Source organism: Anabrus simplex, chromosome 1 (assembly GCF_040414725.1).
Source record: "Anabrus simplex isolate iqAnaSimp1 chromosome 1, ASM4041472v1, whole genome shotgun sequence".
NCBI classification, from domain to species: Eukaryota; Metazoa; Arthropoda; class Insecta; order Orthoptera; family Tettigoniidae; genus Anabrus; species Anabrus simplex.
The window spans coordinates 294,867,094-294,893,249 of NC_090265.1; the positions used below are offsets into that span (position 1 = coordinate 294,867,094).

General features: G+C 40.0%; 1 protein-coding gene across 4 annotated transcripts in view; it reads right to left on the reverse strand.

The window, feature by feature from the left end:
* The window catches only part of LOC136865245 (UDP-glycosyltransferase UGT5-like), an 84,785-nt gene that overhangs the window by 51,596 nt on the left and 7,033 nt on the right, over positions 1–26,156 (reverse strand). For 3 of the 4 annotated variants that reach the window (XM_068231090.1, XM_068231089.1, XM_067142395.2), the window contains exons 2-3: positions 23,062–23,883; positions 18,956–19,178 (exon numbers count right to left, since the gene is read on the reverse strand). In XM_068231090.1, coding sequence (XP_068087191.1) covers positions 18,956–19,178; positions 23,062–23,883 — 1,045 coding nt within the window. Of the gene's footprint in view, positions 1–18,955; positions 19,179–23,061; positions 23,884–26,156 lie in introns of those variants that run through there. The other variant, XM_068231085.1, reaches the window with a different exon arrangement.

Sequence of the window (26,156 nt, forward strand, 5' to 3'; positions counted from 1 at the left end):
TTATTAATAAGTGATAAATGCTATGAAATGATAATGGACAGTGTTGCTAGAATGAAAGATGACAGGGAAAACCGTAGTACCCGGAGAAAAACCTGTCCCGCCTCCGCTTTGTCCAGCACAAATCTCACATGGAGTGACCGAGCGGTGAGAGGCCGACGCGCTGCCGTCTGAACCACGGAGGCTCCGTGAATGAATCTTATAAATAAAGTTGTAGGGGGTCCGCTGTCTGTAATTTCGTTTGTTTTGCCAATTTTTCAGACATTCATCCGTTTTAGGTCAACTCAAGACCGAATCGGTGGTTTTTACTTTTCGCGTCTGTTTGTCTGTTTGTTTGTTTCACCATCACGGCAAAACGGCTAGATAGATTTCAAACAAACTTCATATTTGGAGTATTCTCACCCCGAGGAAGTTTTCTATATGCATTTTATTTTAAAATCTTTGATTAGACGGCGGGTTTATACGAAGACCCGAACGGTTTTCCTCCATATTCTCTTATACTATTGATTTACTGTAAACTCCGTGGACCGTATGTGAAACGTCTCTTCATTATAAACAACTTTCGTTATGTTCATAATTTACCTTACTATTCAAATGACGGAGAAATTTACTATTTTCTGCGAGTATCATGGTCTGCGTGTGTGACCGACAGACCGACAACGAACCTACAGGTTACCATGGCAACGGCTCTGACTGCTTGCCAGTAGGGAAGTTACATATTGCCATTTTCCTCATCATACCTTTAAATTCATGGTTGTTCCTTGGGTGGAAGGCAAGAGAAGGCGTCAATCGGCCATTCTGCGGGATATTGGCGGAATATCGTTGGAGTTTATAACCGTCCTCGAATAGCGTAAGTAATAACACCATTAGTCATCTTATCTGTTGACCTAAGAATGCCTGCGCCTAAATTTCTCCTCTGTTACCTCTTTCTTATATCCATAACTCACACCAGCATAATTTATTGAGGGGCATTTGTTTTTTAAATAAATTCACTTGGTATTTACATATTTGTCGTCATCCGGCTGTCCTCAGTTTTAATTCATTTTCTATTAATTTCAACATTCTTTACTGAATTATTTTCTTCCTTAATTACACCGTATGTATGCGAGTGCTAATCCCGAAAACTTGACACTCTTTCCTTTGAGGAAATATTCTAAGCTATGCAAATGTATAACTTTCGGCCCCGAAAAATATCGAAATATGGATGCAATTTTAACGACGGTGCACACCTTCGTTTCGGGATAATTCGTGTGTAATCTGTAAGTCTTATCACCAATCAGAAAGCACAATAGCCTTTAATTTTGGAGAGATCTACAACTTTGGTCCTATGACTTTTTAGCGTATTTCTATTCCTTATACGTTAAATAGAGCTGTATTTCTCGATTTCAAGTTAATTTTGTACTTTCACACGTATATGTTAACATTAATTTGGCACACTTATAGGAAGGATAGAATCATGACATTCGGCACGCACATTGGCATGACCAGTAGCAATGTGACAGCCAAATTTTATGATTCTATCTGTCACATGAATATCACAAATATAAAGTAGTATGCGAAAACTGTACAAAATTTCACACCCTATGATTCTAACTCAATCCAACCCCTAAATATAGAAGATAAGAGAAGATATCATGGGACCAACCATGTAGAACACTGAAAGAGGTGTCTGATGGTGAAGTCCGTTTGCAGATATATGGCAGACTTAAAGCAGTAACTCTTGAAATATAGGTCTGCACTTCTAGAGTGTGTCTGTACGTTGACTATTTTGGCAATATTTCTGTACAGTTATCCGTTTCAGGTGTAATAATGACCATCTGCATACTTTTAGCTTTGGTGTCTGTTTTTCTGTTTGTCTATAACTTGGAAACTACTGGATATATTTCCACCAAAATTCATATTTAGAATCCACCTGTCCTTGGGTAGGTTTCAGGGCAAATATTGTTTCTAAATCCATGAAATGACTGGGGGGTTTATACGAAACCGATACCGTGATTTTGCCCTCTCAATAAATACACACAACCAAACTTAATAGAAATCTACCTGTCTTAATGGAAATTAATTTTTAAACTTTTTTCTCATGTGCATCATTGCGGTAAGAGGATTTATAAGGGAGATATCATTAACCGGACTTAACTTAAGAAGGGGCGCGTGTTGAGCGTATTTTTTAAAACTTGAAAACTATTGAAGGTATTTGAACCAAATTTATATTTAGCATCCACCTTTCCAAAGGTAGATTTTAAAGGTCAATAACCGTAATGGTGAATTTACTCTTTCACAATATATACAGTACATGACCAACCTGACTGGAAATAATCGACCAAATTTGTTGGAAATGCATTTCTAAAACTTTTTTCATGAGTATTTTTTCGACAGAAAGATTAATAAGGGAGATATCATGAATGGTCGGTTTTGCAGGGTAAGTCCAGCAGACATAGACCAAAAGGTGTTGTACGTGGAGCAGATTCCTTATCTATCTATATAAGTAAAATCCTAACGACTGTGTGCCTGTACATTGACTATTTTGGCGAAATGTTCGTACAGCTACGCGTTTAAGGGGTAATAATAACAACCATCTGCATAATTTTTTGGTTTAGTTTCCTGAAAGTCCTAATTTTAATCCTCCTCGCCCAAAATGCACATTGCGGCATAATCTGCCAGACGAATAAGAAAACAGAACATTGGCAAAATTATACGTTTTAGCCTGTAACGGACAGAATATTTCCAAGAGCTTTAAATTTTTCACTTTTTTCCCCGAAGAATATCGAAATATGGAGGCAATTTTAATGATGGTACAGATCTTCGCGAAACCCTATCACATAAGGGAAGGCACAATCTCCATTCAATTTGGAGTGATCTACAACCTTGGTCTTACGACGTTTTGTTGTATCTGTGTCCCTTTTACGTTTGATTTTTATCTATTTCTCGATGTTAAGTAAATTTGGACTTTTCACATGCATAATTCATACCTTCAATCACTTATATGAAAGATAGCATCATCAAACCCTACACGGAAATTGGCCCACCCAGTAGCCATATGTGAGCCAAATGCCATGTATGTACCTGTCACATAATTATCTGAAAAGTAATGCAATGTGAGATAATCTTACAAAAATTTTACCCTATTCAATCTCACCCATGAATAGATCGGATATCATACGACCAGCCATTGAGGCCGCTAAATCTGACGTCTTATGAGACAATCCTTTGTCGATATGACGTACCATTTTGCAGCAGCCAATCTGTAAATGAAGGTCTGCAATATTTTAAGCATGCATATACCTTCGTATGTCGATCTATATATATTCACTGATGTCGTGTTGTAGCGGTCGAGAAAGGGTGTGTCTGCTGTTGTAAACAGTACTCCCCACACCGACTTTGACCGGCAGTAGGAATGGGGTCCTTCTCCAACACCCGTGTAACTGGCATTAGTAAGGAAGGCCTACCATTGTAGTGAATAATTCACTTCTCGATTTGACTTGCAGAAGGCAAGGGAGCATGCATTGTTGTTTAAAAGTCTCCTACCTGATTGTGTTTGGCTGTAGGCAAGGGTACCCGCCCTTATAAACAAATTTATCCATCTAAAATGTGACTGTTATTAGGCATAGTGGCCTGCTATTTTGATGGAAACTCACCAACTTGGTGTGACTGGTAGTAAGCTGGTTGGCTGTAGGAAAAGGGGCCTGTTATTTATTTATTTACATATTTTACGCCCACATTGGAGCACTGAAATCAATACATTTGAGTTAATTTCTTCTTCTTCTTCTCCCAGAACTTTTTCATCCTCTCCGACCTGGAAGCCCTTTGTGTGTCCGATATAGTATATTGTTTCCGTTCAACTGCTTTTAGTTTGAGACTTATGCTTTTGTTCTTCAAAATCCTCTTCTCTTTTCTGTCTTTGATTTGTTGCCGAGTTATACCCAATTCTTCCAAATCGTCCTGAACTTCTTTGAACCAATTATTATTGATTTTATTCTTCAAAAAGTAATCGAATAGTTGTTTCAATATCCTGGTGTCTGCTAATCTTGATATGTGACAGAAAAAGGAAATTCTTCTTTTACGCATTGTAGATATTATTGATTCACATTCACGATAGACAATGTTGTTAGGCAACAATCTCCACTGTCCATCAACTTGGTGTTTTTTATTAATAATTGTTCTAAGAATTCTTCTCTCAGTTTTCTGTAATTTGTCTGTTGTAGATTTTACATTTAATTTGAATAAAGTTTCACTAGCATAGGTTGCCTCTGGTTTAACTATGGAATTATAGTGTTTCAGCTTAGCGTTTATTGAAAGAGATTTTTTTTTATAGGTTGGCCAGGTAAGTCTTTGTGCTTGTTTAAATTTAGTTGTTCTGTGTTATTATTATTATAACTGCAAAACTCAATTTCGACCGGTAGTAGGGAAGTTGGCAAACATTCTAATGAAAACTGTGATCTGTCTGCAAGTAGGAAAGGGGGCCTGCCATTGTAACGAAAACTCCCAAATCAATTGTGACCGCACAGTAGGCGATGGGGCCTGCAATTATAATGAAAATTTCCCAACTCGATTGTGAATGGCAGTAGGCAAGTGAGCCTGCTGTTATCATCACAAATTCGTAACAAGCACTTTACATTGGAAACACCGTATTGGGAACCTCCCTATGCTGTTTCTCGGATAACGCTAAGTGACATGCCATTTTAAAATAATCTTATTTACTGTATGTACAGTATTTACTTCGATATTCGAATACAATATAGAATACCGTAGTGAAGCACGGGTACATTTGCTAGTTAAGAAATAATTGTAATTTACCTTGTTTACGGAACTCTGCGTAAGTTACTGCACACGCAGTGAGTAAGATTATATTAAATTGCACGCCTCATAGCGGTATCCGAGAAACAAACGGGCAAACCCCATACGTTATTTCCCATGTAAGGTGCAAGTTGTGGAAATTTAGATGATAATGGGAGGTCACATTTCCTCCTATCATTCACAATCGAGTTCGGGAGTTTCTACGTTAACGATAGGCGCATTTAACAGCTGCCATTCGCAATACTGATGGGTAGTTTTCATTATAACGTCAAGCCCCCTTTCCTAACGATAGTCCCACTCGAGTTGGAGAGATTTGACTGTAACCGAGACATGCTGCGCTATCATGAATATAAAGAATCGAGATACGACAATAAGGCATAGCACCAAAGTTGAAGATTTCTCCAAATTGAGTAGCGATTGTCTAATCTGCTTCGTGAAATGACATATAGTTTAGAAAGCAATTACCTCGAAACGAAGATCTGAACCGTCGAGGAGATTGCCTCCATATTTCGATATTTTTTGGGGACTATTAGTCATACATTTGAACAGCCTGGAATACTCACTCAAAGGATAGAATGTGCAGTGACCAAGCGAAATAATGTATATTACAAAGGGACGTAACGTATAAGGGATGTTTCGCATGTAGCCCACGGAGTTTACAGAAAATAATTAGTATAAGATAAAATGGAAGGAAAATGTAGTTTTTTCCCTATATACCCCCATTCTATTCAGTAATTTTAAACCATATTCATATCTAAACCTTCCCCTGGATAAGTACACTCTGTATGTGAATTTAGGTAGAGATCTATCCAGCCGTTTCGCCATGATGGAACAGACGGGCAAACAGACAAACAGACAAACGGACACGAAAGCTTAAAACCACTTATACGGCCTTAAGTTGACCTAAATCGGATAAATATCTGAAAAATTGGCAAATCAAACGAAATTACAGACAGTGGATCCCCTAGAAATTTATTTGTATACATAAGCATGAGCACGTTTGTAAGTGCAGACCTTCATTTCGAGATTTACTGCTTTTAAACGGTAGGTCATATCAACAAAACATTTATTAAATTAGACTGAATTAGAAGCATTAAATAAGGCGAAATCTGGGTACAGTTTTCATACATTACTTCCTTTTTCAGTTACTAATGCAGCAGCTGGAATCATAAAATTGCCAGTCTGAGTGGCTCAGACGGTTGAGGCGCTGGCCTTCTGACCCCAACTTGGCAGGTTCAGCTGGCTCAGTCCGGTGGTATTTGAAAGTGCTCAAAACGTCAGCCTCGTGTCGGTAGATTTACTGGCACGTAAAAGAACTTCTGCGGTACTAAATTCCAGCACCTCGGCGTCTCCGAAAACCGTGAAATTAGTTAGATTGACGTTGTACCGGGCGGTACACCTCTACACCGTTTATTTAAAAGTTGCGCCAATTGAAACTCCTCTTCTGGAGGAAGGTTGAACTTTATCTACTCTATTAATTCTCTACTTTCTCAGAAGATGTCACCACGTGGAAAATTTTGAGTTTTTGAACTGTGTCACTTTTGATGTGTTTTTGTTTCGCTTGAAGTAAGAAGTGTGAACTTTCTCTTCTAGAGGACACTACTGAAGATCAACAATAGTGCACCCTAGTGCGGAGTCAAAGAACTATTTTGTTGGAGAAATTTTTATTTCAAAAGTTTGTTTCTTGTTAAATTTCTTTCTGTTATGGTTTAAGTTGGCTGTATACCCCTCTTTTTCCCCTTGTTTTAGATTTATCCAATCCCGAATTTCTTTTAGTAATTTCTAACCAATCTAGTGTATCTTCCCCCAACTTGTATCTGTTGCGGGGTCCTATCCAATAAAAACATTGTGGGCGGGTGTTTTCATTCCCCTAACGCCTAGAAACTTCCGCGAGAGTATATAAACTGCTGATTTTAGGGTCTCCGGGCCACTTCTGTTCCATCTTTCAGTGTATTAAGTACATAGCAGGAGGCGGGAAGCGCCTCTTTCTTCGGCAGCGGTCAACAATAAGGTAATGGCCGATTAATAAATTCTTTCTTTTCTTGCTCAGCAGTTTAACTTTCGGGGCGGGTTCTAAGCGTTCAACCATGTAACCTTTTCCTAAAATGTAAAAACAACTGGTATCTATTCTATTTTACAACGACATATCGGGATAGAGAGTGCTTAACCCTCTCGAGCTCCCACTCACATCGTCTTGAGGTGAACTTATTCTCTCAACCTATTCTTCCGTAATGTAATGTAAATTGCTATTAAGTCACCTCTGTAGTATGGGATTAGCCCTTGTAATAACGGCCTAGTGCCAAAGTAGGTTTTAAAATCAAAGTGTATTAGGAGTGCAAGTTCGCCTCCTCTCAAATTGTTTTAGAGGTCATTTAATTAACCTGCTTTTCATTTAATAAACCTCAGTAGATTGGGTATTTTACCCCTGTGTTTATGTCCGTTGAGGACAACTTGAAGGTGGAGTTTGGTGTGGCCTGGGAGAGGCTTAAATTAAAGAGCGTGTGGCTCTTTTGGAAACGGAGTGTTGTATGCCTCGAGAAGGCTTTACTGTGTAATTTGGAGCAAGTGCTCCAGGGTTTGATTGGGGTCTTCTGCCCCGTTGTTAAAATTTGTATATCGGAAAGTTGGGCTAGTTGCTCAAAAATTGTGAACTCAGGGCTCGAAGCCCAAACTCTGTAACCTCTGTAATTGTACATTTCAAATTGTGTTTCGGCTACTAAGTACCTGTTCTTTGTTATTACTTAATATTGAAAAGAAAATATAACCTGGTTAAATTTTACTTAGTTTCTCTTCCGTAGCTTGAGACCCGTTCACGCCCGCACCTTCTTTCTCCTCTACCTACCACTAAAATACGGTAACAAGTGGTAGCAGAGCGTGGTTGAATGGGTCTCAATTTAGCCCCTTTTGACAGCTAGACATTGTTTTGATCCGAACTCTAACCATTTTCTCAGTTGCTGGAATTTTTTGATTTTTTCCAAATTGTTCTGTCATCATGCCCGGCCCTCGCGATGTTCTCCTTCTTAACTATTTGCGCAAGGAGGAGTTGATCTATGAATTGACTATTAGAAATGTACAATCTGGAGGCACGGTTGCATTAGACACTAACAAGCTTAGAGAGTCCCTTGATTTGCCCATTTCCATCCCCAATTTGGGAGAGAAAGAAATTGACGACTCTCTTTCCACGATCACGGAGAATATTACTGGGCTAGCTTCTGTAGTTAGTTTTTTTGACGAAAATGATCCGTCTCCTAACCAAATTAAGCGTGTGCAAGGCAGGCTATATCATTTTTCGAATAGGGTTAACGATCTGTTGTCTCTAAAACTGAATGACGTTCAGAGGAAGGAAGCTAGTACGCTCCTGGAAAATATTTCCGAGTTATCTAGTAAGGTCACTCAATTGTTAACTGGGGAAGTTCCTTCCAAATCTGATCAACCCACCATAGTGAATCCAGGTAGTGAGGAAGCGCCTCCCAAGGGAGAAGTTAATAGGATAACCGTTGCTGCTCAAACTATCCCTGCCCCATTGGACAACGAATCTGAACGTCGTGCATCATTGAGTAACATCCGTTCTGAATTGACTTCCTTGCCATTGAAACCTTTACCTACTATGACACCCGGATTTAGTAGCTTGCCTCATCCATTGGCAATGTTGCTCAGAGGTATATCCAAGTTTTCTGTTAATACCACCAGTGACGTAATTTCATTTTTAAGATTTCTAGTGGAATTTCAGGATCATGCCCTTGTTTTTTCTCTGTCTCCATGTCAAATCTTGCAAATTATCTATCCGTATGCTATTGGTATTCTCTCCGACAAAATAGTAAGAGCCATAGCTGAACAGTCATCCATCGAAGATTTTCATGCACATCTACTTGCTAATTTTATTCCTGCCCGCGCAAGGTCATCTCTGATTCAGAAATACTATTATCGAGTACAGAGGTTGGATGAAAACTTGGCTGATTTCATACAAGACATTAAGTTTTATACCAGGGTGTTTGCTCTTCACTTCCCTGAGGATCAAATTGTACAAGCTATTGTGGAAGGCATTTCACCATCTTATAGGTCATACTTGTGTTTTGCGGCGTGCCCGCAAACTTTCTCTGAACTTGAAGCGTTGGCCGTCTCAGCGGAAGGAGTTAGATACGCCGATTCTTTGCGTGTAGCGAAAGAACCCCCGCCTTCCTTTAGTAACACTCGGCCTCCACCTCGCCGACCAGTCACGCCCCGTAAATGTTATGCTTGCGAGTCGCCTGACCATCTGCGCAACAAGTGTCCGCTGATCAAGTCAAGTGGGACGAGGAATGGAGCCGGGTCATCACAAGGCTGTTTTAAATGTGGGGCTTTCTCACATATTGCCAAGAATTGTCCCAACTCAAATAGCACCCCCTCCTGCTCAACTTCTGGTGCAAATTCCACCTATGCCAATAATAAAAAGTGACTAGTGGCTTCGGTTGAGTCGACTAATCCATCTTCCCGAGACTCAGCCCCTAGTAAACAGGTTGTAAATGCAGAGAACGATCAGCCTTCAAGTTCATCTTTTGAATGCCCTAAAGAATGTCTTAGGATTGCGGCGGATACCCCCGCACCTGTTCCTTTTCTTAAGATTGAGTTAAATAACGAGCCTATAACAGCTCTCTTAGATTCAGGCAGTGTTTGTTCGATTATTTCGGCTGAATGGTATTCTAAATTGAAAGCTGTTTGTAAACTACCTGACTACGTCTCATCTCCTATTCAATATGTTTCGGCTAATTCATCTCCATTAGAAATTCTAGGTTCCGTACTGGTCAAAATTCGTGTTTTTAAGTTTACATGGAAAGTTAAATTGTTTGTGGCCAAGCAATTGTCTTGCCCCATTATATTGGGAGCTGACTTTATTTCTCACACTGGTCTTGTGCTCGATCTGCAGTCTAGGTCGTGCACATTCAAATTTGCTTCTAGTTGTAAAATCCCACTATTAAAGTGTAATTCTGTGTCATGTTCTTCTATTTCGCCTACCCAGGATGAGATGTTGTTAGACCTTAGACATCTACCTGAGGAGCAGGCTGATAGTATTCGCAAACTGTGTCAGTCGTTTCCCGAGGTGTTCTCTGATACTCTTGGTGTTACTGACCTTATTGAATACAAAATTGAGGTTACGGATTCGATTCCTGTCCGTTTTCCACCGTATAGGCTATCTCCACCTAAAATGAAGGCTCTGAAGGAAATCATCGATCAGATGTTGAAGGACGGTATTATTAGGCCCTCTAAGTCAGCGTATTCTTCGCCTATTTTTCTAGTACCGAAACCCCAAGGAGGCTTCAGGCCTGTCATTGATTACAGGGCTCTCAATCGGAAGGTGGTGTTACAATCTGTGCCCCTTCCCGACCTTCATTCTTGTTTTTCATGGTTTCGTAAGGCCAAGTTCTTCACCATCTTGGACTTAAATCAGGCCTATAATCAAATTCCCCTTGCCGAAGAGTCTAAACACCTTACAGCGTTTGCCACGGACTGGAATTTATATGAATACAACCGCGTGCCTTTCGGGCTCCCCACGGGAGCAGCTGTGCTCACTAGGCTGCTAGATAGGGTCTTCTCCGACATCAAATTCGAGTACTTATATCACTACTTAGATGATGTCGTAGTATTTTCAGAGACTTTTGAAGAACATCTAGATCATCTGCGAGAAGTTCTCGATCGCCTTCGTAAGGCTGGGTTAACTGTTAAGTTGTCCAAGGTTGCCTTCGCTAAGCCCTCTATGTCTTTCCTAGGGCATATTGTGTCACCCGATGGTGTAGCAGTTGATCATTCTAGAACACAGGCCATCCGTGATTTTAAACCTCCCAAGGATATTAAAGGTATCGCCAGGTTCATTGGTATGGTGAATTTCTTCAGAAAGTTCATTCCTAACTTTGCTAATAGAGCGGCGCCCTTAAACCTTCTTCGTAGGAAAGGCATCAAATTCGAGTGGGGACCTTCTCAACAAGCCGCTTTTGAAGATCTGAAATTAGCTCTCTGTAATGCCCCTGTCCTTGCTATGCCTGATTTCTCGAAGAAATTCATTGTCCAAACCGACGCGTCGTCGTCAGCAGTAGCTGCAGTCCTTCTTCAAGAGACTGAACTAGGGAGGCGACCCATCGCCTATGCGTCTAGGACATTGTCGGCTCAAGAATCCAAGTATTCCATCTATGAGCTCGAAGGTTTGGCAGTCTTATTTGCCTTAGAAAAGTTCCGTCTCTATCTGGAACACGTTAAATTCGACCTGGAGACAGATAATCAAGCCTTAAGCTGGGTCTTAGGTAGGCCGCGTCGTACTGGTCGTATAGCCCGCTGGGCTATTCGTATTTCCGCCTTCCAGTTTGATGTTAGACATATCAGAGGTACCGAAAATGTTGTTGCTGATGGACTCAGCCGTATGTTTCATAACGACGTAGAGACCCACGAACCGGTCGACAGTTCATCACCTTCCGAGTCCATACTATCTGGTGTTAATGCCATCTTAACAGATGCTCCCATGCTTTTTAGGGATATTGAGAAATACCAACGTGAAGATCCGACGCTGGCTCCGATAATGGAAACCCTTTCTTCTGGGGAACATGTCCCTTATGTTCTGAGGAATGGTGTTTTATGTTGCCCTTCGAGGCATGATAAGTTGATGAAAGTTGTTGTTCCAGCGGTTCTTGTACCTATGATCTTCAAATACTATCATGAGACCCCATTGGGGGGGCATCTTGGAATCTTTAAAACTCGTAAAAAGATTCGTGAAATGTTCATCTGGAAAGGTATGGACGGTGAAATTCGGGAACTTGTAAAAGCTTGTAAATCTTGTTTGATCAGTAAACCCACCATGTCCACTAAAGTAGGCCTTTTGTCTTCGCATCAAGCGTCGCGCCCCATGGAACGTCTGTATATCGATTATGTAGGACCCTTCCCCCAGTCAAAGGGTAATGCTAACAAATTCATCTTTGTATGTGTAGATGGTTTTACCAGATTTTCTTGGTTATTTCCGACTAAGCTGGCTACCGCTCAGTCCACCATTACCTGTCTAAATTCTATTTTTGCTTCTTTTGGTCCGTGCCAATATATTGTATCTGATAATGCTAAGGCGTTCACATCAAATCTTTTTCGTAATTTCTGTTTTGACTTGTCCATCTCTCATGTAACCACTTCTGCTTATTACCCTCAACCATCTCTGGCTGAACGGGTTAACCGTAATCTCAGGTCCGCACTTATTGCCTATCATCATGAAGATCATTCTAGGTGGGACACGTCCCTGCATTGGTTAGCTTTTGCTTTGAATCCGGCGGTTCATGAATCACACAAGTTTACTCCAGCTTCTTTGATGTTTAAGTTTGTTCCCAACACGCCGCTCTCTAACCTCTGGTCTCTGAGTGACATTCTGCCCGAGACAATAGATCCGGACAATATTAAAGATCTTTGGAAGAAGGCTAAAGCCAATCTTAAAGTGTCTCATGAAAAGGTTAGGGAAAGGTATGATCGTGGACGGAGACCCACCCCTTTGAAGGTAGGTGACCAGGTTATGGTCAAGAATTTTGTTCCCGCGGGCAAGCTTGCCCCCAGATTCCATGGGCCATGCATCATTCTCGATTTTCTCACACCGGTTACATTGTTACTAAGCAATCCAGCTACCGAGAGGATATTTAGGGTTCACCTGTCCCAGGTGAAACCGGTGTAAATTTAGTTTCAACTTGCTTCATATAATTTGAAAGGATATGAAGGTTATATTTTTTTTTGAGTTCAACTCTTAAGGCATTCTGCTCCTTCTATTTTATTTTATATGCAAGCATTTCTTGTAAACCTCCCCCGATTGTTAAACTGCCATCCTGTCCTTGTCACGGCCATTACCACGCTCCCGTCTCCTGCTCCACCACACTCAGTGGCTGGCTTAGATGAAATGCCATGGATATCTGCACGCCGCTGGCCCCTCAATCTCTTTACATGCCTGTGCCCTTAAAAGAAACATGATGGTCCAACACAATTCTGCCGCCTAGCTTAATGTTTCAGTGACCCCGCAGCCGCGCGGCGCCGTGCAGCAACTGGAGCCAAGGTCGGGCCCCCTAGGCCCCAGCGAGGACAACATGTGCACGGCGAGCCGGAGCTCTCCTCCCGGCCAAGGCGGATGTGCGGCGCACGACCTGCTACTTGCCCGCAGCCTGTATATGTTCACCGCGGGCGCGGCGTGCTTCAACACCTCTGCTCCCCTCATAGTGCGGGCGAGCGGTATCTCAGGGTACTTGAGGGGTCCGAGCGGCCTCCTTTGGACGCAAGCTGTAACGGCCGGTCTGGCCATCCAACTTAGCCTACATCAACTACATAGACATTCCTGTTCAACCTTAATACCGTCACTTGGGAATTCAACAGCAATATTTGGTGGACCGTGCAAAAAATTTTTCTTCACTTCTAAGTATTAAAAGTTTATCTTCAGAAATTCAAATTCTACAAACTTAAAGACTTTCATTCACCTGCAACAACAACATTTTGAAACTGAATTAAGAAATCTTGTAAATGCTTCTGCTATCTATCAACATAATTACTTGGACTTTGTTTCAAACTGATTTCATGTGTCACCCCTGGAGGAACTTTTGTGGGGGGGGGTCTGTACCGGGCGGTACACCTCTACACCGTTTATTTAAAAGTTGCGCCAATTGAAACTCCTCTTCTGGAGGAAGGTTGAACTTTATCTACTCTATTAATTCTCTACTTTCTCAGAAGATGTCACCACGTGGAAAATTTTGAGTTTTTGAACTGTGTCACTTTTGATGTGTTTTTTTTTCGCTTGAAGTAAGAAGTGTGAACTTTCTCTTCTAGAGGACACTACTGAAGATCAACAATAGTGCACCCTAGTGCGGAGTCAAAGAACTATTTTGTTGGAGAAATTTTTATTTCAAAAGTTTGTTTCTTGTTAAATTTCTTTCTGTTATGGTTTAAGTTGGCTGTATACCCCTCTTTTTCCCCTTGTTTTAGATTTATCCAATCCCGAATTTCTTTTAGTAATTTCTAACCAATCTAGTGTATCTTCCCCCAACTTGTATCTGTTGCGGGGTCCTATCCAATAAAAACATTGTGGGCGGGTGTTTTCATTCCCCTAACGCCTAGAAACTTCCGCGAGAGTATATAAACTGCTGATTTTAGGGTCTCCGGGCCACTTCTGTTCCATCTTTCAGTGTATTAAGTACATAGCAGGAGGCGGGAAGCGCCTCTTTCTTCGGCAGCGGTCAACAATAAGGTAATGGCCGATTAATAAATTCTTTCTTTTCTTGCTCAGCAGTTTAACTTTCGGGGCGGGTTCTAAGCGTTCAACCATGTAACCTTTTCCTAAAATGTAAAAACAACTGGTATCTATTCTATTTTACAACGACATATCGGGATAGAGAGTGCTTAACCCTCTCGAGCTCCCACTCACATCGTCTTGAGGTGAACTTATTCTCTCAACCTATTCTTCCGTAATGTAATGTAAATTGCTATTAAGTCACCTCTGTAGTATGGGATTAGCCCTTGTAATAACGGCCTAGTGCCAAAGTAGGTTTTAAAATCAAAGTGTATTAGGAGTGCAAGTTCGCCTCCTCTCAAATTGTTTTAGAGGTCATTTAATTAACCTGCTTTTCATTTAATAAACCTCAGTAGATTGGGTATTTTAGCCCTGTGTTTATGTCCGTTGAGGACAACTTGAAGGTGGAGTTTGGTGTGGCCTGGGAGAGGCTTAAATTAAAGAGCGTGTGGCTCTTTTGGAAACGGAGTGTTGTATGCCTCGAGAAGGCTTTACTGTGTAATTTGGAGCAAGTGCTCCAGGGTTTGATTGGGGTCTTCTGCCCCGTTGTTAAAATTTGTATATCGGAAAGTTGGGCTAGTTGCTCAAAAATTGTGAACTCAGGGCTCGAAGCCCAAACTCTGTAACCTCTGTAATTGTACATTTCAAATTGTGTTTCGGCTACTAAGTACCTGTTCTTTGTTATTACTTAATATTGAAAAGAAAATATAACCTGGTTAAATTTTACTTAGTTTCTCTTCCGTAGCTTGAGACCCGTTCACGCCCGCACCTTCTTTCTCCTCTACCTACCACTAAAATACGGTAACAGACGTAAAGCTAATAACATTATTAAATCATAAAATTTGGCTAACATATGACCACTGGTCGTGACAATGTGGATACCATATTTGATGATTCTATCTTTCCTATTAGTATGCGAAACGATAAGATATACGTATAAAAAGTACAAAATTAACATAAAATTGAGAAATATAGCTTTATTTAACGTATAAGGGATCGAGATACGACAATGTCATAGGACCAAAGTTGTAGATCTCTCGAAATTGAAACGCATTTGTGCATTCTGTTTTGTGTTACGACTCACCGTTTAGCCACCAATTATTCCGAAACGAAGGTCTGCACCGTCACTGAAATTGCCTCCATATTTCGAGATGTTCCTGCGCCAAAAAGTCATACATTTGAACAGATTGCAATTTTTCCTGAAAGGAAGGGTTGTTCAGGTTTCTGGATTAGCACTCGCATACATACGGAGTAATTAAGGAAGAAAATATTACGGTTACAAAGTTGAAATTAATAGATAATAGGATTATAACTGAGGGAAGCCGGGTGGAACAAATAGCCCTATGTAAATACCAAGTGGATGAAACGTAAAATGAAATACCCCTCACTAAATTGTGATGAAATGAGTTAATATATAAGAAGGCATATACAGAGGAGAAATTTAGGGGCAGGGATTCTTAGGTAAACAGATAAGAGGATGACTTGTGGTGTTGTTACTCAAATCTAAAGAAGCAAGACAGAGGCAAAAATTTAAACCTGAAAACAGAAGTGGAAGAGAAATGCAATAACATTTATAGCAAATGCCAGAAAACAACTTGCGGTGTGAAATCTTGGGCTACACTCCGCGGTACTTTTCAAATATTAACAGCCCCATTAAAGCTATTTGACGATGATAGTATCCTCCAATGGAATTCCGCAAATATTCCGCAAAATGGCAGCATGACGCCTCTCTCGTCTTCTACGCAAGGAACAACCACGAGTTTACAGGAATTTTGAAGAAAATGACGTTAACCTATGTTACTTCCCTGCTGGCAAGCAGCCAGAGATGTTGCCATGGTAACCGGTAGGTTCGTTGTCGGTCTGTCGGCCACTCAATGCAGCATGAAATCTGCAAGAATTTGTCATTCTTTCTGTCATTTGAAGAGTAAGCGTAATTATACTGTAACAAAAGTTGTTTATAATGAAGGGACTTTTCACATGTATTCCACCGTTTTTAGAGAATAGTATAAGAGAAAATTGAAGAAAACCGTTGTGGTTTCCCTATAAACAGCCATTCTATTAAGTGATTTCCAAATCATATGCATACTTAAACCTTCCCCTGGATAAGTAAACACTATATATGAAGTTTGGTCGAGATCAGTTCAGCCGTTTCGCCGTGACGGTGGAACAAACAGACAAACAGACAAACAGACACGAAAGCTAAACACCAGTGATACGGTCTTGAGTTGACCTAAATCGGATAAATATCTGAAAAATTTGAAAAACAGGCGAAATTACAGACAGCGGACCCCCTACAACTTTATTTATAGATTCGAAAGAAGCCTGAAACCTGCATATTAGTGGTGCTAGAGGTGGGGTGGAAGTTTTTGAATTTTTTTTACAGTCTGCCTTACGTCGCACCAATACACATAGGTCTTACGGCGGCGACGATGGCACACGAAAGGGTTAGTTGCGGGAAGGAAGCGACCTTGGTCTTTATTAATGTACAGCCCCAGCTTTTGCCTAGTGTGAAAATTGGAAACCGCGGAAAACCATCTTCAGGGCTGCCGATAGTGGGGTTCAAACCCAGTATCTCCCGAATACTGGATACTGGCCGCACTTAATGGGGTGGGAGGAGTGGTGGATGTTCAGTCCTACTGTATTTATAATATATTTTCATACATTATAAGCGCGTAAATAGTAATGTTATGTTTTTAACACGCCTTCGCGTATTATTGGCTTTAAAGGCGTCAAAAGGCGGAAATTTGTCCTGGATGGGGGTTCTTTAACGATTCAGTAATGTTTAAACTCAGAGCGAAAGCACGAGTCAGTAGTATTACACGACTCATCTACTTTTACTCTGAAACCGGCCATGAGCACGGATGTTTTTGTTGCCGTAAGTCGTAAGAACAATCTTATCAAACTGCATTCCAGCAGCGATGAGTAAAAAGAATTTCCTCAATATGAGTCAATAAGTGCCGGTCCTGTGGTGTATGGGTAGCGTGGCTGCCTCTTACCCAGAGGCCCCGGGTTCGATTCCCGGCCAGGACAGGGATTTTTACGTGGACCTGAGGGCTTGTTCGAGGTCCACTCATACTACGTGATTAGAATTGTGGAGCTACCTGACATTGATATTGCGACCCCGGTCTCGAAAGCTAAGAATAACGGCCGATAGGATTCGTCGTGCTGACCACATGACACCTCGTAATCAGGAGGCCTTCGGGCTGAGCAGCGGTCGCTTGGTAGGTCAAAGCCCTTCAAGGACTGTAGTGCCATGGGGTTTGGGGGGTTTGATGCAATAAATACAAAAACAGTAGTTTATGAGCATGCCAATTAGGCGTACTAATTACTATCAGTTTATATTCTCTCCATTATGTAATGTGCACTGCTTGTGGTCGAACAAGATCGTAGGCCAAAAATTGAAAAGAAAGTCTGACACGGGACTCTGCTTTGTATGAAATCTGAAATGTCATCTGACTGTGCCGGAATTCGAATCTGTAAACTTAAGCATATAAGGCGATCGCCTGAACAAGGACCCTATGCCGCTAGTTGTACGTGACACGGTGTGTGTGTGTGTGTTTGTGTGTGTTGTTTGAGGACTGCTCTGTATATAAATATCTTAAAAACGGGGCGAGTTGGTCGTGCGGTTAGGGGCACGCAGCTGTGAGCTTGCATTCGGGAGATAGTGGGTTCGAATCCACTGTCGGCTGCCCTGAGGATGGTTTTCCGTGATTTACCATTTTCACCCCCGGCAAATGCTGGGCTGTACCTTAATTAAGACTTCGGACACTTCCTTCCCATTCCTAGGCTTTTATTATACCATCGTCGCCAAAAGAATTATCTGTGTCGGTGTGACGTAAAGATAAAAGTCTGAGTCAAACGAACATTCTTACTTAGAAGACGAATGGGAGTGATATTTCTTTCCTCCTTTGTATCCTTGGTAACTACTAATTGTTAAATTAGGATAATCTAACTAGTAAGTGAATTAACCATTGTTTCAATAAAATACCTTACATATTTCTCTGAGAATCAATATTTGTCCCCGCTGTATATAGCCTACAGAAATATGAATGTGATAGAAGAGCATATTGTCGTTGCGCCTCGGAGTATCGTTATGTGACTACATAGAGGGAGGAAATACTGACGCGCAGCACATGTATCACTTAGAACGAATATTCGTTGGTACGGTTCATGTAATACTGAACCTTAGATAACTGAACCGTTCTAGTCAGAGTTCTAAGCTGAAACATTATCACATACCGGATTTTTCTAGGCGCAACGACGACGACAGGAAAATCGATCCTATTTCCAATTGGCAATACCCGGAGCCGTAGAGTGGGCAGGTAATTTAGACTTAAAGATATAAGCCTGGCTTATCATGGGCCCCTTTAAATTTGCAAATATTAATATGTATGTATGTATGCATATATTTATCTTGCCACTCATACAATAAACCTGCAAGTAATACAACAAATATGTTAGATTGTTATGTGATGCAAATTAGAATTATTGCTAATTTTGTTTATTTTAATGCAACAAGGCTCCACATTTTACAACAGAATATTATGTTCTTCATTAGATAAGAGTTGTTGACCGTATTATTCACTTATTTACTTCAGTATAACGTCACTCATACTGATCCAACTAAAACTAGGCAAATCGGCTGTTGCTAGCACTAGAAATGATATATACCAGGTAAATTGGTTGTATGGTACGAACCACGAAATTGTAAGGTTGAATTCGAGATATGGTGGGTTCGAACCCCGTCTTAAGAATTCCTAAAAAACATTGACTAACATTTCTCGCAAAAGATAAAAGTATATACATTTTTTAAGATATTTCGAGCGTTTGCCAACTCACATTGATGAATGTTATAACATTTACTTTTACAGAAATATAACTCCTTATTTAGAATTAACTTACCGAGAACATCTAGTTGAGGTAGCCACTTTGAAGTCTTCACGTTAGGTGGTAAACCTTTCACAAGACTTCCGTCAATCTTCCAAAGCACTCGTTGCGGAAGTAATTTGAATACATCAATAAAGGCCTGGAGTTTTTCTTTTGGAAGGGACTCACATTTAATTAACGAACCGAAGCTGAAGTATATTACACCATCTGGAGCTTCACTAAGAAATTTATCCAAATCCTGTAAAAGATGACAAATTTATTAATTACTGGTAATTATGAACTATTTAGAGGGAGATAAAAACTAAATAATACTAAAGGTGTAAGATGATATTAAAACTACACTGTATTTAAGCAGTGTATTAAAAGAGGCTATGAAAAAGAAGCAGCAATCCAGAAAAGAGCGAGGAAATGCTGCAGTTAGTCCCCCTTTTTTAAGTTTGCACAGAAAAGGCGGTAAAAGAAAATCAATGAGGAATTGGAAAAGGGATTACAATCCAAGGAGAGGAAAAACTCTGAGATATGAAGATGATATTGTTGTTTTATCTGAGTCTGCAGAAAATGTGGAGATATTTCTGAATGGTAGATACAATCTTGGAGAGGAATAGAAGACGAAAATAAATTCAAAACAAGAGTAATGGAGTGCAGTCAAATGAAGTCAGGTGATGCAGGAAATATCACATTTGAAAAGTAAGTAGATGAATATTGTTAGTTGTGTATTAGCATAATTAATGAAGGCAGAAGTAAGGAGGAAATCAAAATGCAGACTAGCACAAGCAAGGAAGGCCTCTCTTAAGAGAATATATTTTCTCGCTTCCAACATTGATATAGGAATTATAAAGGTGTTTTTGAAGACTTTCGTCAGGAGGATGGCATTATATGGAAGTGAAACGTGGACGATAACTAGTTCAGAAAGAAAGAATAAAAGCTTTCGAAATGTGGTGATTCAGAAGAATGCTGAATGTGAGATGCGTAGTTCGAATCACGCATTAATAGGTACTGAATCGAATTGTTGAGGGAACAATGATTTGGCTAAATATGACCAGAAGAAGAGATATAATGATAAGGCACATCTTAAGACACCCAGGACTTGTTAAGTTAGTTTTAGAGAGAAGTGTAGGCGGTAGAAAAGGTAGGAGTAGACCAAGGTATGAATATGACAAACAGATTAGAGTAGATGTAGGATGTAGTAGTTACGTAGAAATGAACAGGTTATTACAGGCAGGGTGGTATGAAGAGCTGCATCAAAGCAATCTATGGACTGATGACCCAAACAATTGATCAAAGAGACTTCGACATCTACTCAGAGCAGATGCTCGCAGAAGAGCTTGATGATCTTCAGCAATGTATTAAGATACATGGCGAACTTATCAACAACATACGGTATACCGATGACAACGTGCTGATTGCAAATGGCATTCAGGGATTTCAAGATCTAATCATTAGAGCTAAATAAGTGGGCAATAATTATGACATTGACTTCTTACAAAGTACACGGTCGTAACGAAGGTTCACATACCACCTGGTGAGCGTCCAACAGATCCAGAGGGTCAAAAATTAACCAGGACTGGGACTCTTTTGTAGAAGTCAAATGGAACATCTGACAATTCTTACGCTGTAGTTATCTAGGTCTAAAGCTCAGAAATGGAATGGTGAATGTTACGTCGTTGACTCTCCTGTATGGAGTAGAGGCATGAACGTTGACAGAAGTCACAGAGAAGAGAATTCAAGCCATTCAGATTTGGATATAGGGGCGAATCTCCTGGTTGGACCATATGAAAAATGAAGAGGTACTCCAGAGAATGTGCTGTTGACCTCAGCTGTTAAAAACAATTAAAACTGGGAAACTATATGTAGGATGAGATAAAGAATCATCGAAAGTTTCTACTCTGTGCTACAGAAAATCTGAAGGCAGAAGAGGACCTGGCAAAGAAAACTATCTTGTTTTGGTATGACCAAGTCGGAGCCCTTCCACTCCGCACGTGCTGAAAGGAAGATCCCCATGCTGGAAGCCGCCTTCAAGTCCGAATCAGGAAGAAGAAGAATATCTAATGTTTTAGGTAATTCGTGCTGGAATTACCTTTTCAACTCATTTTGTGATCGACCATCTACATTTTGAAACTCACTTTACCTTCCTGCATTCAAATGGAGTGTTTTAATGCATGATATACTTTTGTACAGGGATCACGCCAGGGACGGAGGCATGTGCATGAATCCTCGGTTTAGTTGTTTCTTATGAGATCAGGTCATCTAATCTTTCTCTCGAGTACCTATTCATTCTTCACATGGTCCAACTACCAAAATTTCAACATTCGCCGGAATATCCACATCTTGAAAGCCTGAATTTTCTTCAAAACGTTCATCTTAGATATCTTAGGGATATTGACGAATTCTTTGCTGTTCGTTGTGATATTTACAAGACATCTTGCCTCCTAGCTTTCGTTCCACGATCGAAATAACTTGACGTCAACAGCAAGATATAGTACACTAGAAATATGGTCTCCTGATAATAATACAGCCTATGACCAAGCAATTGTTATTCATTATTAATCTGTAAAATAACGATTGAACTAAATCGACATTCGTACAAACATATTTCATTCAAAATTACACGATGACGGTTGTTCACGTTTTTGTAGGAGAACAGATTAAAGTATGACTACAAAACTACGATAATTTAAATTTAACATCCCTAATCTACATGTTTCCATATACAGTATAACTTGTCACAGCGTTCTGTAATTCTTTCCAAATTCGACTACGACACGGTATTGATTAAGGTAATAGAACTAGTCATTTTTTGTGCAAGTTGCTTTACGTCGCACGGATACAGATAGGTCTTACGGCGACAATGGGACAGGAAAGGGATGGGAGTGGAAAGGAAACGTCCGTGGCCTTAATTAAGGCACAGCCCCAACATTTGCCAGGTGTGAAAATGGGAAACAACGGAAAACATCTTTAGGGCTGCCGACAGTGGGGTTCGAACCCACTACCTCTCGAATACTGGTTACTGGCCGCACTTAAGCGACTGCAGCGATCGAGCTCGGTAGAACTAGTCAAAGCTGTAGTGTGAAATACTGATGTTTATATTTGTACAGTACATCGGTTTCATTATAACTGCGTGCTGGTACCTTAAACACATAAAACTGAGATGAAATGCAATGTGTAAAATGCCAGTCTTTCTAACCTGGTACAAGTGGGGTTTATAATATGCTAGTATTCAACATTATATGCAGGCTAAAATTTTAAATATATCGAAATCTGTTATTATTTTCAAAAAATGTAAAATGAAGCTCATACTTAAACGTGCAGTGCATTATCAGCGTGTCAGTATCTCTTGAGACAATGGTACTAATATGTTTGAGATGTTTTGAAATGAAACCACAATTACCTAAACCAAATATCAACAAATTCGTTGGTATCATTATTTTCAAAGTCTGACAAGTACTTCTCGTACGTGGTTTCTTTCTTGGACATGGAGTCTTATCGAATCAATCATTAACGTGCAGTGTTCTCTCCACCTGTTTTCTGACAGATAGGTATTCGCTGTACTGTGCTCATTAATACAGTATGATAAAAATGTATAACTTAAAACCTGAAATATCTCTCCAGGTGGCAGGTAAAGGAAAACTGAATGTGCAATTGTTTTAGGGGAGAAAAGTAATTCCAATAGCGCTGTCCATACCTGGCGAACGAAGTAGTTTTGAGGACTGCATTCTCGAGAAGTAGGTGGGATTATAAAAATAATCACAACCCATGTTCCCATTGCTAAATAGAGAAAGCAATGCAGTTATATATCAGAAAAATAGTTAGTGCCATTATCTCAGCGGATACTCACACCCTGGAAAAGTTCTGCAAGCCTCTTGGTAGCTGAAAGTGAAAACATCACTTCCATATATTTAACAGTATACGAGTTATTGTTTGCGAACTTTTACCTGGTTCATCATGTACAGTATATTTCTAAACCTAGCACATTTGATGTATGTATCGAACAATGACAGACTGGAGTAAGAAGAATATGTAGATTGCAGAATATAAGGTAATAAATTTAGTCTCTGAAAATGTAAAAATAAATATGCAGTAGTCTTAATTCATAAAAATGTACTAATTTTAAAAATGATTACCTCTGGTAATGGTTTAGGGGTTGCAATATGTAGACCAGCAACTTCGACGTAAGCTGGAACTGTTGGCCTAGATCTGTGAATGCTGAAATGGCTGTTAATGAGTACCAAACTGGTGTTTTTCTTCAGTTCAGAAACAGGAGGTATATCGTCTCCGAAGTGCTGTCGTAACAAGAGGTCAATGGGCAATTCTGATAAATAATACTGGCCCCACTTCGTTATAGCATAATATATAGTGTTTATTAATCTTTGTTTGAAGTTCATTTCAGAAGTATAAGAAAGAAAATAGTTAGGAATATAGGATGGGTTGTCATGATTCATTAAGCGATCATTCACCCAGGGAGATGATGATGTTGAGATCACAGAAATCATAGGTATTTTCCACTTATGAGCAAGAGCTATCCAACAGTCACCACCAATTAATCCTGTAATAAGTACATCGAATGTATCATTTGATTTCATTAAATTTTTCATCGCAGGGTGATTAAGAGAAGCTTCACAGCCTTCTAGATTCATGTTCCAAATGAAGTTCATCAGCTCCAGAGAACGGAAATGGCGGACAAAATCCACAGTAACGTTATTGACTATTTCAGAAAGCGAACCTTTTAGATTGATATCTGTATAGTTTGGGATCTTATTCTTCTGAGGGAAGTGACTGGCTACGTACACATCGTGACCTTTGGCTGCGAGACCTTTCAGCAGGTTCTCCAGCATAGAAAACTGACTTTTTGCATTGTAGTGAAAGATGGCTAGAATACGCGCACTGTCCGAGGTATGATAACTCGCTAACATGACTAGAACTGTGAAAGCGTAACTCCACTGCATCTGAAAAAAAAAAATGATTATCATTGTATTTCTCGAAAAGAAGAACTGTCATAAATTATTCAGTATTTCTAAAATACAATGGCAGATACTTGAATCAAACATTTTCCAGATCTACAATCAAAGCATCGAAAATTACAGGAATATATGCACACATTCAAGGAGAGACAGTGAAAAGTTACCGCACTATGTAGAAGACGTTGGGGGAACAGATTGCCCACAGTCCATTACTGGACTCACCAGTAAGCAACGGCAGCGCGAGCAGGCGATCACTCTCTTTACATATTGTATACCTAAATTATTAGTTAAGAGTTAATAATGGATGTGTGTACATTTCTTTATTAATCCGAAAACTAATCTAGATCTTAGTTTTCAACAAATCAGCTGTTAAAATGATGTTCATTGCTCTCTATACAAATTACATTGCGAAATAAATACGGAAATACTCCTTGTACTTCACCTTCTAAAACGTCAGGTATCAGTCGTCTGATTTCATCCTCCAGGGCTTCAAGAGTACGGGGATTGTTATCGTACACTTTCTATTTTAAAGTTCTCCACCAGAAAAAAAAATTCACAGACACGTAAATAGGGGAACAATGGGGCCCAAGTCCATGGCTAATATTATTCGCTCATCGAACACCTGTTCTAATGCATGTCCTGAATAGTGTAACTAGTGAGTTGTATGGGCAGGAGCGATTTCCTGTTTGTAGGCATACTGCCTTTCTTCCTCAGTCAATATTTTAAAGAATGGATGCACGAAACGTTCTGAGGTAAGTATTTCATGAAGCAAAATAGGGTCAATATCATCCTACGCTCCGTAATGCTACAGCAAACACTGACTCACTGTACGTCACCATAATGATAACTAATCCAAATAACGTTCAACTACAAGTGTAGATATGCAGCACTAATAATATGCGCTCAACAAGAACTCCACTCGTGAACCAAACATTTATTCCATACGCTTACCGCTAACCATACTCACTGCGGTGCCTCACCGCGCACTCTATCCCCGCCCCAAGAAGAAACAAGCATTTTCCCAGTCCACCAGCGCGGCACCACCAGATCTCCTAGTATATGTCCAGATCCATTTCGGGTTTAATATTGCACCCGCCCCCTACCCAAAGAGTCTCCGGCGATAAATCTACAAGGTCGTTATCTGGGTTAAAATCAAGTGGGCATCAAACATATATAAATAACTTAGCCGCATAAAGGTTAGGAGAATATGGGTATCAAATAGCTACGATCGAATTAGAACAATATTTACCATTTTTAAAATCAAAAGGGTTTATTATAATCCAGATGATGATGAGAAATGAGGCGAATACATAATCGAATTCCACGTAGTTAAACTGCATATTGTTGAGCATTGTTCAAATTTTAGTGATAAGACCGAGTATAATCGTTCAGAAGGAGTCTATTTCATGACTTCACGTGTACGGAATATTTTACTGGGCAAACACATCATAATATTCAAATATAACAAATCTGAGTGACACCTAATCTAACGTAAATCATTTCCTACTGGAATAACCTTAGATAATATAACATGAAAAAAAAAACTTCAGATGCCTTGGGTTCATGTCGAACCCCCACTCGTATATGCACGAACCCGTCGCACCGATGGTAGACACCATTGTCGACGCTAAATAACATCACAACACAATTAAACACATAAACACTGAAGAGAAATACAGAAAGATATGCACAACACAGGTGAACGCTAATCACCGGTCCCAACATTTGCTAGTCTGCCAGTCATATACCCAGAGCCAAACGCGGGATCTTCGCTGTTTGAAGAGGACTTGAAATTCCTACTTAATAATTTTGTATGCATGAACAAAATTAAGAAAATGAAAACAGGTCATTTATTTCTGAAATTTATTTAAGTCGGCTGAGGCAATGAATCAATTAGAAATCCACGCAGGAATAAATGCGAGAAAACTTTTACATGTCACAAATACGGGCCACGATTTCACATTGTTGGGACGAAGGCACAAAACAAATACAAGAGGCTCACTCCTAAATACAAGTCCCCGGTCTGCTCACCCTTTCCGCCGTAGGCGTGGCAACGGCTGTTATCGCTGTCAAGGGAAGAACAATATCGTCCCATTTAAACATATCACATAATCACATCAATTCGCTTCATAAAATACACACCCTCATTACAACGAGGTGAATCATAAATCATTTATTATTTCTCATTTCAAAGCCTTCATATGTGTCCAACCACAATATGACTTCGAAAATTCACACCGTGAGTCCTGACGTAAAAT